Source organism: Dendrobates tinctorius, unplaced genomic scaffold (genome assembly GCF_039654945.1).
Source record: "Dendrobates tinctorius isolate UK_male_01 unplaced genomic scaffold, ASM3965494v1 ptg000315l, whole genome shotgun sequence".
NCBI classification, from domain to species: domain Eukaryota; kingdom Metazoa; phylum Chordata; class Amphibia; order Anura; family Dendrobatidae; genus Dendrobates; species Dendrobates tinctorius.
In genome coordinates this window covers 5,601,785-5,614,203 of record NW_027361982.1, presented here as the reverse complement: position 1 = coordinate 5,614,203, position 12,419 = coordinate 5,601,785, and the positions used below count along the sequence as shown (strand labels likewise).

The following is a 12,419-nucleotide window of genomic DNA, read 5'->3' as shown; positions in this document are numbered from 1 at the left end:
TAATAGACGATAACACCATAGAAACGATAAGAATAATAGGCCTCAGTTACCACAACTATCTACAAAGAAAACTGTTGCTGATAGCAACCAATCACAGCTCATTTTTCATCTTTTAAACAGCTCTGGGACAGCGTGGCGACTTTTGAGTGGTGACTTTTATGTGGCGAGGTTGGTGTATGTGTGGTGAAATGTGTGCTGAGGGTGGTATGTGTTGAAGCACGTGGTAGTGTGTGGCGCATTTTGTGTGTGTGTTCATATCCCCGTGTGTGGCGAGTATCCCATGTCAGGGCCCCACCTTAGCAACTGTATGGTATATACTCTTTGGTGCCATCGCTCTCATTCTTTCAGTCCCCCTTGTTCACATCTGGCAGCTGTCAATTTGCCTGCAACACTTTTCCTTTTACTTTTTCCCCATTATGTAGATAGGGGCAAGATTGTTTGGTGAATTGGAACGCGCGGGGTTAAAATTTCACCTCACAACATAGCCTAGGACGCTCTCGGGGTCCAGACGTGTGACTGTGCCAAATTTTGTGGCTGTAGCTGCGACAGTGCGGATGCCAATCCCGGACATACACACACACACACACATACATACATACATACACACACATCCACATTGAGCTTTATATATTAGATATTTATCTGATTGCTTTGATCTTGTACGTATATATGGGGATATGTCTACATGTCTGTATACCTCTCTCACTTGTGTATATTGATATAATTGTATCTATTACATACTCCTCTCTGTATACTGTGCACACTGATATATATACTGTATATATATATATATATACGGTATATATATAAATATATATATATATATATATATATACAGTGGGGCAAAAAAGTATTTAGTCAGTCAGCAATAGTGCAAGTTCCACCACTTAAAAAGATGAGAGGCGTCTGTAATTTACATCATAGGTAGACCTCAACTATGGGAGACAAACTGAGAAAAAAAAATCCAGAAAATCACATTGTCTGTTTTTTTTTCATTTTATTTGCATATTATGGTGGAAAATAAGTATTTGGTCAGAAACAAGCAAACAAGATTTCTGGCTCTCACAGACCTGTAACTTCTTCTTTAAGAGTCTCCTCTTTCCTCCACTCATTACCTGTAGTAATGGAACCTGTTTAAACTTGTTATCAGTATAAAAAGACACCTGTGCACACCCTCAAACAGTCTGACTCCAAACTCCACTATGGTGAAGACCAAAGAGCTGTCAAAGAACACCAGAAACAAAATTGTAGCCCTGCACCAGGCTGGGAAGACTGAATCTGCAATAGCCAACCAGCTTGGAGTGAAGAAATCAACTGTGGGAGCAATAATTAGAAAATGGAAGACATACAAGACCACTGATAATCTCCCTCGATCTGGTGCTCCACGCAAAATCCCACCCCGTGGGGTCAGAATGATCACAAGAACGGTGATCAAAAATCCCAGAACCACGCGGGGGGACCTAGTGAATGAACTGCAGAGAGCTGGGACCAATGTAACAAGGCCTACCATAAGTAACACACTACGCCACCATGGACTCAGATCCTGCAGTGCCAGACGTGTCCCACTGCTTAAGCCTGTACATGTCCGGGCCCGTCTGAAGTTTGCTAGAGAGCATTTGGATGATCCAGAGGAGTTTTGGGAGAATGTCCTATGGTCTGATGAAACCAAACTGGAACTGTTTGGTAGAAACACAACTTGTCGTGTTTGGAGGAAAAAGAATACTGAGTTGCATCCATCAAACACCATACCTACTGTAAAGCATGGTGGTGGAAACATCATGCTTTGGGGCTGTTTCTCTGCAAAGGGGCCAGGACTACTGATCCGGGTAAATGAAAGAATGAATGGGGCCATGTATCGTGAGATTTTGAATGCAAACCTCCTTCCATCAGCAAGGGCATTGAAGATGAAACGTGGCTGGGTCTTTCAACATGACAATGATCCAAAGCACACCGCCAGGGCAACGAAGGAGTGGCTTCGTAAGAAGCATTTCAAGGTCCTGGAGTGGCCTAGCCAGTCTCCAGATCTCAACCCTATAGAAAACCTTTGGAGGGAGTTGAAAGTCCGTGTTGCCAAGCGAAAAGCCAAAAACATCACTGCTCTAGAGGAGATCTGCATGGAGGAATGGGCCAACATACCAACAACAGTGTGTGGCAACCTTGTGAAGACTTACAGAAAACGTTTGACCTCTGTCATTGCCAACAAAGGATATATCACAAAGTATTGAGATGAAATTTTGTTTCTGACCAAATACTTATTTTCCACCATAATATGCAAATAAAATGAAAAAAAAACAGACAATGTGATTTTCTGGATTTTTTTTCTCAGTTTGTCTCCCATAGTTGAGGTCTACCTATGATGTAAATTACAGACGCCTCTCATCTTTTTAAGTGGTGGAACTTGCACTATTGCTGACTGACTAAATACTTTTTTGCCCCACTGTATATATATACAGCCCTGGCAAAAATTAAGAAACCACTGCAAAATTTTCAGTTTGTCTGATTTCTCTCTTTATAGGTATATTTTTGAGTAAAATGTAAATTGCTTTTTTAATTCTATAAACTACTGACAACGTCTTCGAATTTCCAAGCAATAAATTTTGTATTCATTTTCAGAAAATGAGAAATGGTCAGCATAACAAAAAAATGCAGTGCTTGCAGACCTCAAATAATGCTAAGGAAACAAGTTCATAGTTATTTAGAAACAACAATACTAATGTTTTAATGCAGGAAGAGTTCAGAAATCAGTATTTTGTGGAATAACCATGATTTTTAATCACAGCTTTCATGTGTCTTGGCATGCTTTACACCAGTCTTTCACATTACTTTTGGGTGACCTTATGCCACTCCTGGTACAAAAATTTAAGCCATTCTTTGTTGGCTTGTGACCATCCATCTTCCTCTTGATTACATTCCAGAGGTTTTCAATGAGGTTCAGGTCTGGAGATTGAGCTGGCCATGACAGGGATTTGATGTGGTGGTTCTTCATCCACACATTGATTGACCTACATTACCGTGTAAAAGTTTAGGGTCACTTAGAAATTTCCTTATTTTTGAAAGAAAAGCACAGTTTTTTCCAATGAAGCTAACATTAAATGATTCAGAAATATACTCTATACATTGTTTATGTGGTAAATGACTATTCTAGCAGCTAACGTCTGGTTTGTAATGCAATATGTTCATAGGTGTATAGAGGCCCATTTCCAACAACCATCACTCCAGTGTTCTTATGGTACTTTGTGTTTGCTAACTGGCTAATGGATGGTTCAAATACCCTTGAAAACCCTTGTGCAAGTATGTTAGCACAGCTGAAAACAGTTTGGCTGATTAGAGAAACTATAAACCTGACTTTCCTTTGAGCTAGTTGAGAATCTGGAGCATTACATTTGTTGGTTCCATTAAACTCTCAAAATAGCCAGAAGAAAAGAACTTTCATGTGAAACTCAACAGTCTATTCTTGTTCTTAGAAATGAAAGCTATTCCATGCGAGAAATTACCAAGAAACGTAAGATTTCCTATAACGGTGTGTACTACTCCCTTCAGAGTAGAGCACAAACAGGCTCTAACCAGAGTAGAACGAGAAGTGGGAGGCACCAATGCACAACTGAGGAACAAGACAAGTACATTAGAGTCTGTAGAAATTGACGCCTCACAGGTCCTCAACTGGCATCTTCATTACATAGTGCAAGCAAAATGCCAGTGTCAACGTCTACAGTGAAGAGGCGACTTCGGGATGCTGGCCTTCAGGGCATAGTGGCAAAAATCCATATCTGAGACTGGCTAATAAAAGGAAAATATTAATATGGGCAAAAGAACACAGACATTGGACAGAGGAAGATTGGAAAAAAGTGTTATGGACAGACGAATTAAAGTTTGAGGTGTTTGGATCACACAGAAGAACATTTGTGAGACGCAGAGCAACTGAAGAGATGCTGGAAGAGTGCCTGACGCCATCTGTCAAGCATGGTGGAGGTAATGTGATGGTCTGGGGTTGCTTTGGTGCTGGTAAAGTGGGAGATTTGCACAAAGTAAAAGGGTTATTGAATAAGGAAGGCTATCACTCCATTTTGCAATGCCATGCCATACCCTGAGGAAAGCGCTTGATTGGAGCCAATTTCATCCTACAACAGGACAATGACCCAAAGCACACCTCCAAATTATGCAAGAACTATTTAGGGAAGAAGCAGGCAGCTGGTATTCTATCTGTAATGGAGTGGCCAGTGCAGTCAACAGATCTCAACCCCATTGAGGTGTTGTGGGAGCAGTTTGACCATATGGTACGCAAAAAGTGCCCATCAAGCCAAACCAACTTGTGGGAGGGGCTTCTAGAAGCATGGGGTGAAATTTCTCCAGATTACCTCAGCAAATTAACTGCTAGAATGCCAAAGGTTTGCAATGCTGCAATTGCTACAAAGGGAGCATTCTTTGACGAAAGCAGAGTTTGAAGTAGAAAATTATTATTTCAAATAAAAACCTTCGTTTCAAACCTTGTCAATGTCTGGACTAGATTTTAAATTCATTTGGCAACTCATTTGATTAATAAAAGTATGAATTTTCATGAAAAACACAAAATTGTCTGAGTGACCCCAAAATTTGGAACGGTAGTGTAGTTATGTGGCATGGCACATTGTCTTGCTGAAAAAACCAGTCCTCAGAGTTGGGGAACATTGCTTGAGCAGAAGGAATCAACTGTTTTTCCAGAATAACCTTGTATGCGGCTTGATTCATACGTCCTTCGCAAAGATTAATGTGCCCAATTCCAGCCTTGCTGAAACATCCCCAGATCATCACCGATCCTCCACCAAATTTCACAGTGGGTGCAAGACACTGTGGCTTGTATGCCTCTCCAGGTCTCCGTCTAACCATTAAACGACCAGGTGTTGGGCAAAGCTGAAAATTAGACTCATCAGAGAAGATTACCTTACTCCAGTCCTCTATGGTCCAATTCTTATGGTCTTTGGCAAACTTCAGCCTGGCTCTCCTTTGCTTCTCATTGATGAAAGGCTTTTTTCTAGCTTTACATAACTTGAGCCCTGCCTCTAGGAGCCTGTTACGAACTGTTCTTGACATGCAATTCACTCCAGCTGCCATTTGCCATTTCTTTTGTAGGTCACTTGACGTCATCCTGCAGGTGCTGAGTGACATTCAAATAAGATAACAGTCATTTCGGTCTGTGAAGAGTCGTTTTCACCCTCTGCCGGTCTGTAGCTTTGTTGTCCCCAATGTCTGCTGCCTGACGTTGTTGTAATAGACAGCCATTTAGGCTGAGTTCACACGTTGCATTTTTTTCGCGTTTCCGCGGCGGTTTTAACCGCGCGATTTTGCCGCGAAAACGCGAAAAATAAGCATCCCATGCATTCCTATGGGATTCCGCAATGCTGTGCTAATGCTGCGGTTTTTACCGCGGCGGAATCGCTTCGCGGTAAAAACCGCAGCATGCTCATTAATTTGCGGAATCGCGGCGATCCCGCACCCATAGGAATGCATTGTTCCGCTTACTTCCCGCATGTGGCTGTGCACACCATGCGGAAAGTAAGCAGAACAATTGCGGATGGTACCCATGGTCCGGAGGAGAGGAGACTGTCCTCCGGGCTGTGGGTACCATATCCCTGTAAAAAATAGAATTTAAAATAAAAAATATTGTTATTCTCACCCTCCGACATCCCGCGCAGCCTTCCCGCTTCTCTTCACGCTCCGGTCCCAGTAGTCCTTTGCGAAAATGCTCGCGATTACGTCCGTTCTCGCGGGATCGCGAAGTCTCGCGGTCATTCGCGCGACGTCATCGCGAATCACCGCGAGACGTCGCGATCCCGCGAGAACTGACGTCATCGCGGGCATTTTCGCAAAGGATTACTGGGAACGGATGCGCGGGACGTCGGAGGGTGAGAATAACACCGTTTTTTGTTTTTTTTTTACATTCTATCTTTTACTACTGATGCTGCATAGGCAGCCTCAGTAGTAAAAAGTTGGTCACACTCGTCAAACTATGTTTGACGAGTGTGACCAACCTGTCAATCAGTTCTCCAAGCGATGCTACAGATCGCTTGGAAAACGCTAGTATTTTGCAAGCTAATTACGCTTGCAAAATGCTAGTTTTCCCGCGGGAAAATCGCGGGAATTTAAAATGCGATTTTCCCGCGGACTGGAATTCCGGAATTCTCGCGGTAATTTCCGCGAGAGTTCCGGTACGTGTGCACTTAGCCTTAAGGATGGCGGCAACATGACGCTCACTGTATCCCTCTTCTAGTAAAGCCAGAATTGAGCCGTTCTTTTCCTCACTCAAGAATTTTCTTTTCAACTCCTTTGACATGGTTAAAAGTTATTTCTTCATTCCTATTACTTTTGGGATATTACTAGCACTTGTTTTGCCATCCAGCTTGTCCTATTGCAAGATTACTGTAAACACCACAGCAGGGTATTTTATACTTTCCTTCTTTAAATAAGATTTGGTTCAGGTGATCACCTAATCAGAAGCACATTAAGTAGAATGAGGTGTACTCTGTTTGGAATTCAACTGACACTGGAATGGAATGGCTGTCAGACATGTAGAGAAGCTGATTTTTATAAAACTGTGGCGTGGTCTCTTAATTTTTGCCAGAGCTGTATATACTGTGTAGCAGTGACTCCTGTTACAGCTAGGGGGCACTATATGTTCTTCTCAGGATACACACGAAGGCGTATTGAGGCCATGGGAGTGCGTGGCAGTCACACGAGTAACTGTGATGGTGAGACAGTGACTGGCGTCATTGTGAATGGCCGGTATGTGTCGCAGAGAAGGAGGATGTCCTCTGCGCTGTAAGCCCGAAATGTTGTTCTGGGAGCTATAGTCCCACAAGTGTTTGTTTAGTTTTAAGGGGGGGCTTACAGGGTTAGTCGGTGAGCTGGGTGGGACTGGCTAACCACACACACCTCCCACCTATGGGGGTGGCTACAGTGATATAATGTGACTGAAGTCTGATCACATGGTCAGAGTTGCGAGGTTCTTAATGGCCTGTGTGTTGGAAAGTCCTGGGAGTAGGACCGGATTCTTGAAGAGCACATGGAGAGGCCATGGACCTGAAGGCCTGTGTGTTGGGCAGTCCTATGAGTGGACAGACGTTCTGAATAGCACATGGAGAGGTCATGGACCTGCAAGGTCGCTGTGTTGGAAGGTCCCACGTGGGGACAAGATTCCTGAAGAGCACATGGTGAGACCAGGTGTGTGCAGAGTCTGTGACGGCATTGCATTGGGGAAGCTACCGACCTTCTGAGGGTCTGAACTTGTCGGGAGAGCCCTTGGTCGCAAGGACGGTGATCCCAGTAAGGCAGTTTCCCTGGGAGAGAGGACTGATGAGGACTCAGTGTGTGGAGCAGGAGCCCCTGTAAGGTAACTCCAGACAAGGGGGTTATGAGCAGACAATTATCTGCCTTTTAAACAGACTGTTAGTGCCTATGATGTTCTATTAATTTTTATGAACTGTGCGTTCACCCATGGTAACTGGACAGAGTAAGGTCCAGCATGTTTAGAGACTGCAACTTAATGTCGTGTGTTGGTGCCTGTTGTTTTCCGTGGACATTAATGGACTGTTCAGCGTGCAGTCGCCCACGTTAACTAGACAAAGAAGTCCGGCGTGTTTAGGGACTGAGAGTTAAGCTATGTACTAGGAAGTGCTATGGACTATGTGTGTGATGTGTAACATGGCGGTTTATGCTGAGTAAAATAAACCTGAATAGACTGTTTAAGTGGAAAAACGTGCCTGTGTGCCTTAATCCCATTGCCAAGCGAGTGTCCCCCAACATATGCAGATAGCACTGTCTTACAATGCAGACGTGGTCAAAATTGTTGGTACCCCTCGTTTAATGACAGAAAAACCCACAACGGTCACAGAAATAGCTTGAATCTGACAAAAGTAATAGATAAAAAATCTATGAAAATGAACAAATGAAAGTCAGACATTGCTTTTAAACCATGCTTCCACAAAATAAAAAAAAATAAAACTCATGAAATAGGGCTGGACAGAAATGATGGTACCCGTGACATAATATTTTGTTGCACAACCTTTTGATGCAATCACTGCAATCAAACAATTCCTGTAACTGTCAATGAGACCTCTGCACCTCTCGACAGGTATTTTGGCCCACTCCTCAAGAGCAAACTGCTAAAGTTGCCTAACGTTTGAAGGTTGCCTATTCCAGATGGCATGTTTCAGTTCTTTCCAAAGATGCTCTATAGGATTTAGGTCAGGGCTCATAGAATGACCCTTCAGAATAGTCCAATGTTTTCCTCTTAGACATTCTTGGGTGTTTTTAGCTGTGTGTTTTGTGTCATTATCCTGTTGCAAGACCCATGACCTGCGACTGAGACCCAGCTTTCTGACTCTGGGCAGCACATTTCTCTCTAGAATCTCTTGATAGTCTTGAGATTTCATTGTACCCTGCACAGATTCTAGACACCCTGTGCCAGATGCATCAAAGCAGCCCCAGAACATAACAGAGCCCCCTCCATGTTTCACAGTAGGGACTGTTCTTTTCTTGAAATGCTTCATTTTTCCATCTATGAACATAGTGCTGATGTGCCTTGCCAAAAAGTTCCATTTTTGTCTCATGTGTCCATAGGACATTCTCCCAGAAGCTTTGTGGCTTGTCAAAATGTAGTTTGGCAAATTCCAGTCTGGCTTTTTTTTATTTTTTTTCAACAATGGCGTCCTCCTTGGTCGTCTCCCGTCAAGTCCACTTTGGCTCATTTGACGGATGGTGCGATCTGACACTAATGTTCCTTGAGCTTGAAGTTCACCTTTAATTTTTTTAGAAGTTTTTCTGGGCTCTTTTGTTATCATTCGTATTGTCCATCTCTTTGATTTGTCATCAGTTTTCCTCCTGCGGCCACGTCCAGGGAGGTTGGCTACAGTCCCATGGAGCTTAAATTTCTGAATAATATGTGCAACTGTAGTCACAGGAACATCAAGCCGCTTGGAGGTCGTCTTATAACTTTTACCTTTAACATGTTTGTCTATAATTTTCTTTCTAATCTCCTGAGACAACTCCTTCGCTTCCTCTGGTCCATGTTGAGTGTGATACACACCATGTCACCAAACAGCACAGTGAGTATCTGTAGCCCTCTATACAGGCCACTCACTGATTCCAAGATTGTAGACACCTGTGATGCTAATTAGTGGACCCCCCGTGATTTAACATGTCCTTTTTGTGACATTATTTACAGGGGTACCAACATTTCTGTCCAGGCATATTTCATTAGTTTTATTTTTTTTTTAAATTCTGTGGAAGCATGGTTGAAAAGCAATGTCTGACTTTCTTTTGTTCATTATCATAGATTTTTGATTTATTGTTACTTTCAAGTTACTTCTGTTACCATTGTGGGGTCTTCTGTCATTAAATGAGGGGTGCCAGCAATTTTGACCACGTGTGTGTGTGTGTGTGTGTGTATATATATATATATATATATATATATATATATATATATATATATATATATATATATGTGTATGTTGATGTCACTATTATATTGTCCTGCTCTTTATATTCTTTTTGCTATAATTTTGCTTTATTTTGCCCACCCTTTCCACTGGGGTTCAGTGTATGGAGGGGTTCGGATTCTGGTGCCTGGCGATGATTATATCCACAGGAGATGTTGGGTCTGATTGTCCTGAGGCTGCGGCTCTTTTTTTCATCCTGTTAGATGGTCAGCTCTTGGGCTCAGTGATGCACAACTAATGGATGCAGATTTAGACGTCCCTCCGTCCCCTGTCGTCTTTCCCTTGTCTCTCCTCCTCCTCTATCTGATGCAGCATCTCATTGCGAGTATCCTCCTCCTCCGCTCTCTCCATCTCTCCCGTTTCCCTCCTCTTCTTCTTCCCCCTCCCTCTCTTTACATTTCCAGCTGCAAAACCTGACGGCCTGGGTTTCTTTTTTTCTTTTTTTTCTTTTTTTTTCTTTTTTTTTTTTTTTTTTATAGACAATATCTCCTCTTCTCCTCCCCTCTTCCCCTTTTCTCTCCCCCGTCTTCTTCCTTTTTTTGGCCCCCTCCCTACCATTAAGACTCCTTCTTTTTCCTCCTTTTAATTGAACACCCTCTTTTTTTCTTAATTTGCCCTCCATCGCCTCCTGTATGTGTAATTAGGATTTCTCTCTCTGGCTCCTGGTGCCTGCTTTTCCCTCCATTGTACGGAGCCCCTCCATCCCATCCTCATCATCTCCCCGTCTCCTTCACTCCATCTTCCCTTCCGTCTCCATTCCTCGCTTTCTCCTGCAGTGAACCCTCCTCTCCTCAATGTGATCAGACTTCTTTCCTCCTCCCGGTGTCTTCTCCGGGGGACTTTCTATGTCCAGATTTCCGTCTTAGCTGTGGAATGATGTTCTATGCTCCCTTCAGAGGTAAACATTGCCACTGTGTCCTCAACCCCCTAAAACCTGACCCTGTGTGACCCCCTACCTCCTTTTTGGCTGTTCCTAAAACTCTGGCTCTTTCGGAACTTGCCTTCTGCGTCAGTTTATTCGTCTATGTTGTTGTGTCTCTCAAACTTTCTCCGGCTGCCCATGTCGCCCGCCTGGCGCTTCCCAGACTCTCCCATTACTTCTGCTCCTCAGTGTCGTGATGATATTGTTTTTTTCCTCGGTTGTGTAGGATGTTGGTAAAGCTGTAATAACGGCAGTGCTAGCGACCATGATCTCAATCCTTTCCAAATGATAGATAATGGAGGAGAATGATGACTGTTTCCTGATCTGATGATTGTCTCCTCTCATTTCAGAACTTATTGCTGCAGTTACCAGTCTCTGAGGCTTGTGCTTTTCTTACTGTAGGAAATTCCAGGTCCACCATCATCTTCATCATCAGGGCTGGACTCATCCCAGAGCCCGGGTAGTCATTGTGGGGTATTTTCTATTTAGTCTTTAAAAGTTTTAATAGAGAGACCCTGAAATAGTGAAACTGGCTCCTAAAGTCCGCTCTGTCATCATCATCTTCCTCATTGTTGCCTTGGAGGCTCCATATCTCTATATGATGCTAATACATTTATACTGTTGGGGGTGATGTGGTGCAGTGAACTTACAGTATGGTAATATGGGCTGGCCAGGCCTAGAGGCATGACATCAGTAATGGCCGACAATGTATCTTTTATGGCTTTATTGTGTAATGTCCATCATGTATGCGCTGGATTATGATGGAACGAAATCTACAGGCCGTTATTACCGAGGAGCCACAATAGCAGAAGTCATTGTCAGGGGCCTATTGCCATGGGACTGCAGGGTCCCACAGCCACAGGACCCTGGTTACATTTATCATTTAGTTCATTTTTAAGGACTTATTATTATTCAGATATGTGCAGAGGTCACCAATGTCTTCCCGTGAATTAGTTTTATGAATATACCGAGAAATAAGAGATATTTCGAGGTAACATACATTTGTTAAGCTCCTATCAGTGGATCTTGTGATTCTTAGCTTATGTGTTGATGATTTGTTACTGTAATAATCTCCATGTATTACAATTCTCTACCTGTAGCTGTGAGAGAATGATGTGAGTTGTCATGTTTCTAAGACTGAGGTCACTCGGCCATCGATTCTCCCATGTGAGAGAATTGGGGTGATTATGCTAATGCCACTCAGATCAAACTTTGTCAGAGATTGATCCGAGCGTCACCTTACTGTGATCCGATTCCGTCGCATGTGAGGGTCATATCACAGGTACGGAGAAGTTAATTTCTCCATTCTCTGGGTCCAAGGATCTCTGACTGCCCTCAGATGACATCACTGATCTGCACTGCCCCATCAGAGTGCACACGGCCGTGTTATACACTAGTGTGAGCAAGCCCTAACAGCTGGAGAACCCTGGGGTCCTGATCTAATGTGTAGTTAACAGGACTGGACTGGCCATTTGGCAATTCTGGAAAATGCCAGAAGAACCTGTCTGGTTGTGGGCTGCTTTTTCTGCTACATTGTTAACAGAATCGGTGTTCTCAAGACATCAATTCTGTTAAGAGTTGTGACGGATCACAGTGTCGTTGGCTCCGTCACTTACCCAAGCAGGCCACGGGTATCATTAGAAACATTGGTCTTGTAGTAAATCTTGCTTTCCTCCATCCATGGTAATATTAGTAATATATCCCATCTGGTGCTTGGGGACGGGGAGAGCATGGGCTTGTGTGATTTCAAATGCCAGGGCTGAATTTCAGCCCCAGTCCGTGCCTGGTAGTAAGGGACAGTCGGACCTCCCTGTGGGGATCGGCCATGTTTGATTATAATCGTCATGTAATAAAAAGTTCTACAACTGTGTTTTTGACCATTTTCACAATCTATGCTTGCTGTCAGTGTTGGTTCCAACAGCATTTGTGGGACCGCAGAGGTTTCTTTTGCTTCAAGCCCTCGGTCTCTGGTGACAGAACCTGCTTAAAGCTAGCATCTGCCATCGATTACAATTTGTGTAAGGCTC

At 43.3% G+C, this 12,419-nt stretch overlaps 1 protein-coding gene across 9 annotated transcripts in view; it reads left to right on the top strand.

The window, feature by feature from the left end:
* Window positions 1–12,419, top strand: part of SYNGAP1 (synaptic Ras GTPase activating protein 1) — a 456,710-nt gene that overhangs the window by 11,292 nt on the left and 432,999 nt on the right. The window contains exons 1-2 of one of the 9 annotated variants that reach the window (XM_073561320.1): window positions 9,926–10,368; window positions 10,743–10,852. The exons of 6 other annotated variants lie outside the window; for them this stretch is intronic. Coding sequence is in view for 1 of the 3 variants with exons in the window: in XM_073561317.1 (XP_073417418.1) it covers window positions 10,344–10,368 (25 nt within the window). In the remaining 2 variants the exon portion in view is untranslated. Of the gene's footprint in view, window positions 1–9,925; window positions 10,369–10,742; window positions 10,867–12,419 lie in introns of those variants that run through there. 2 more of the 9 variants (XM_073561319.1, XM_073561317.1) reach the window with 2 other exon arrangements.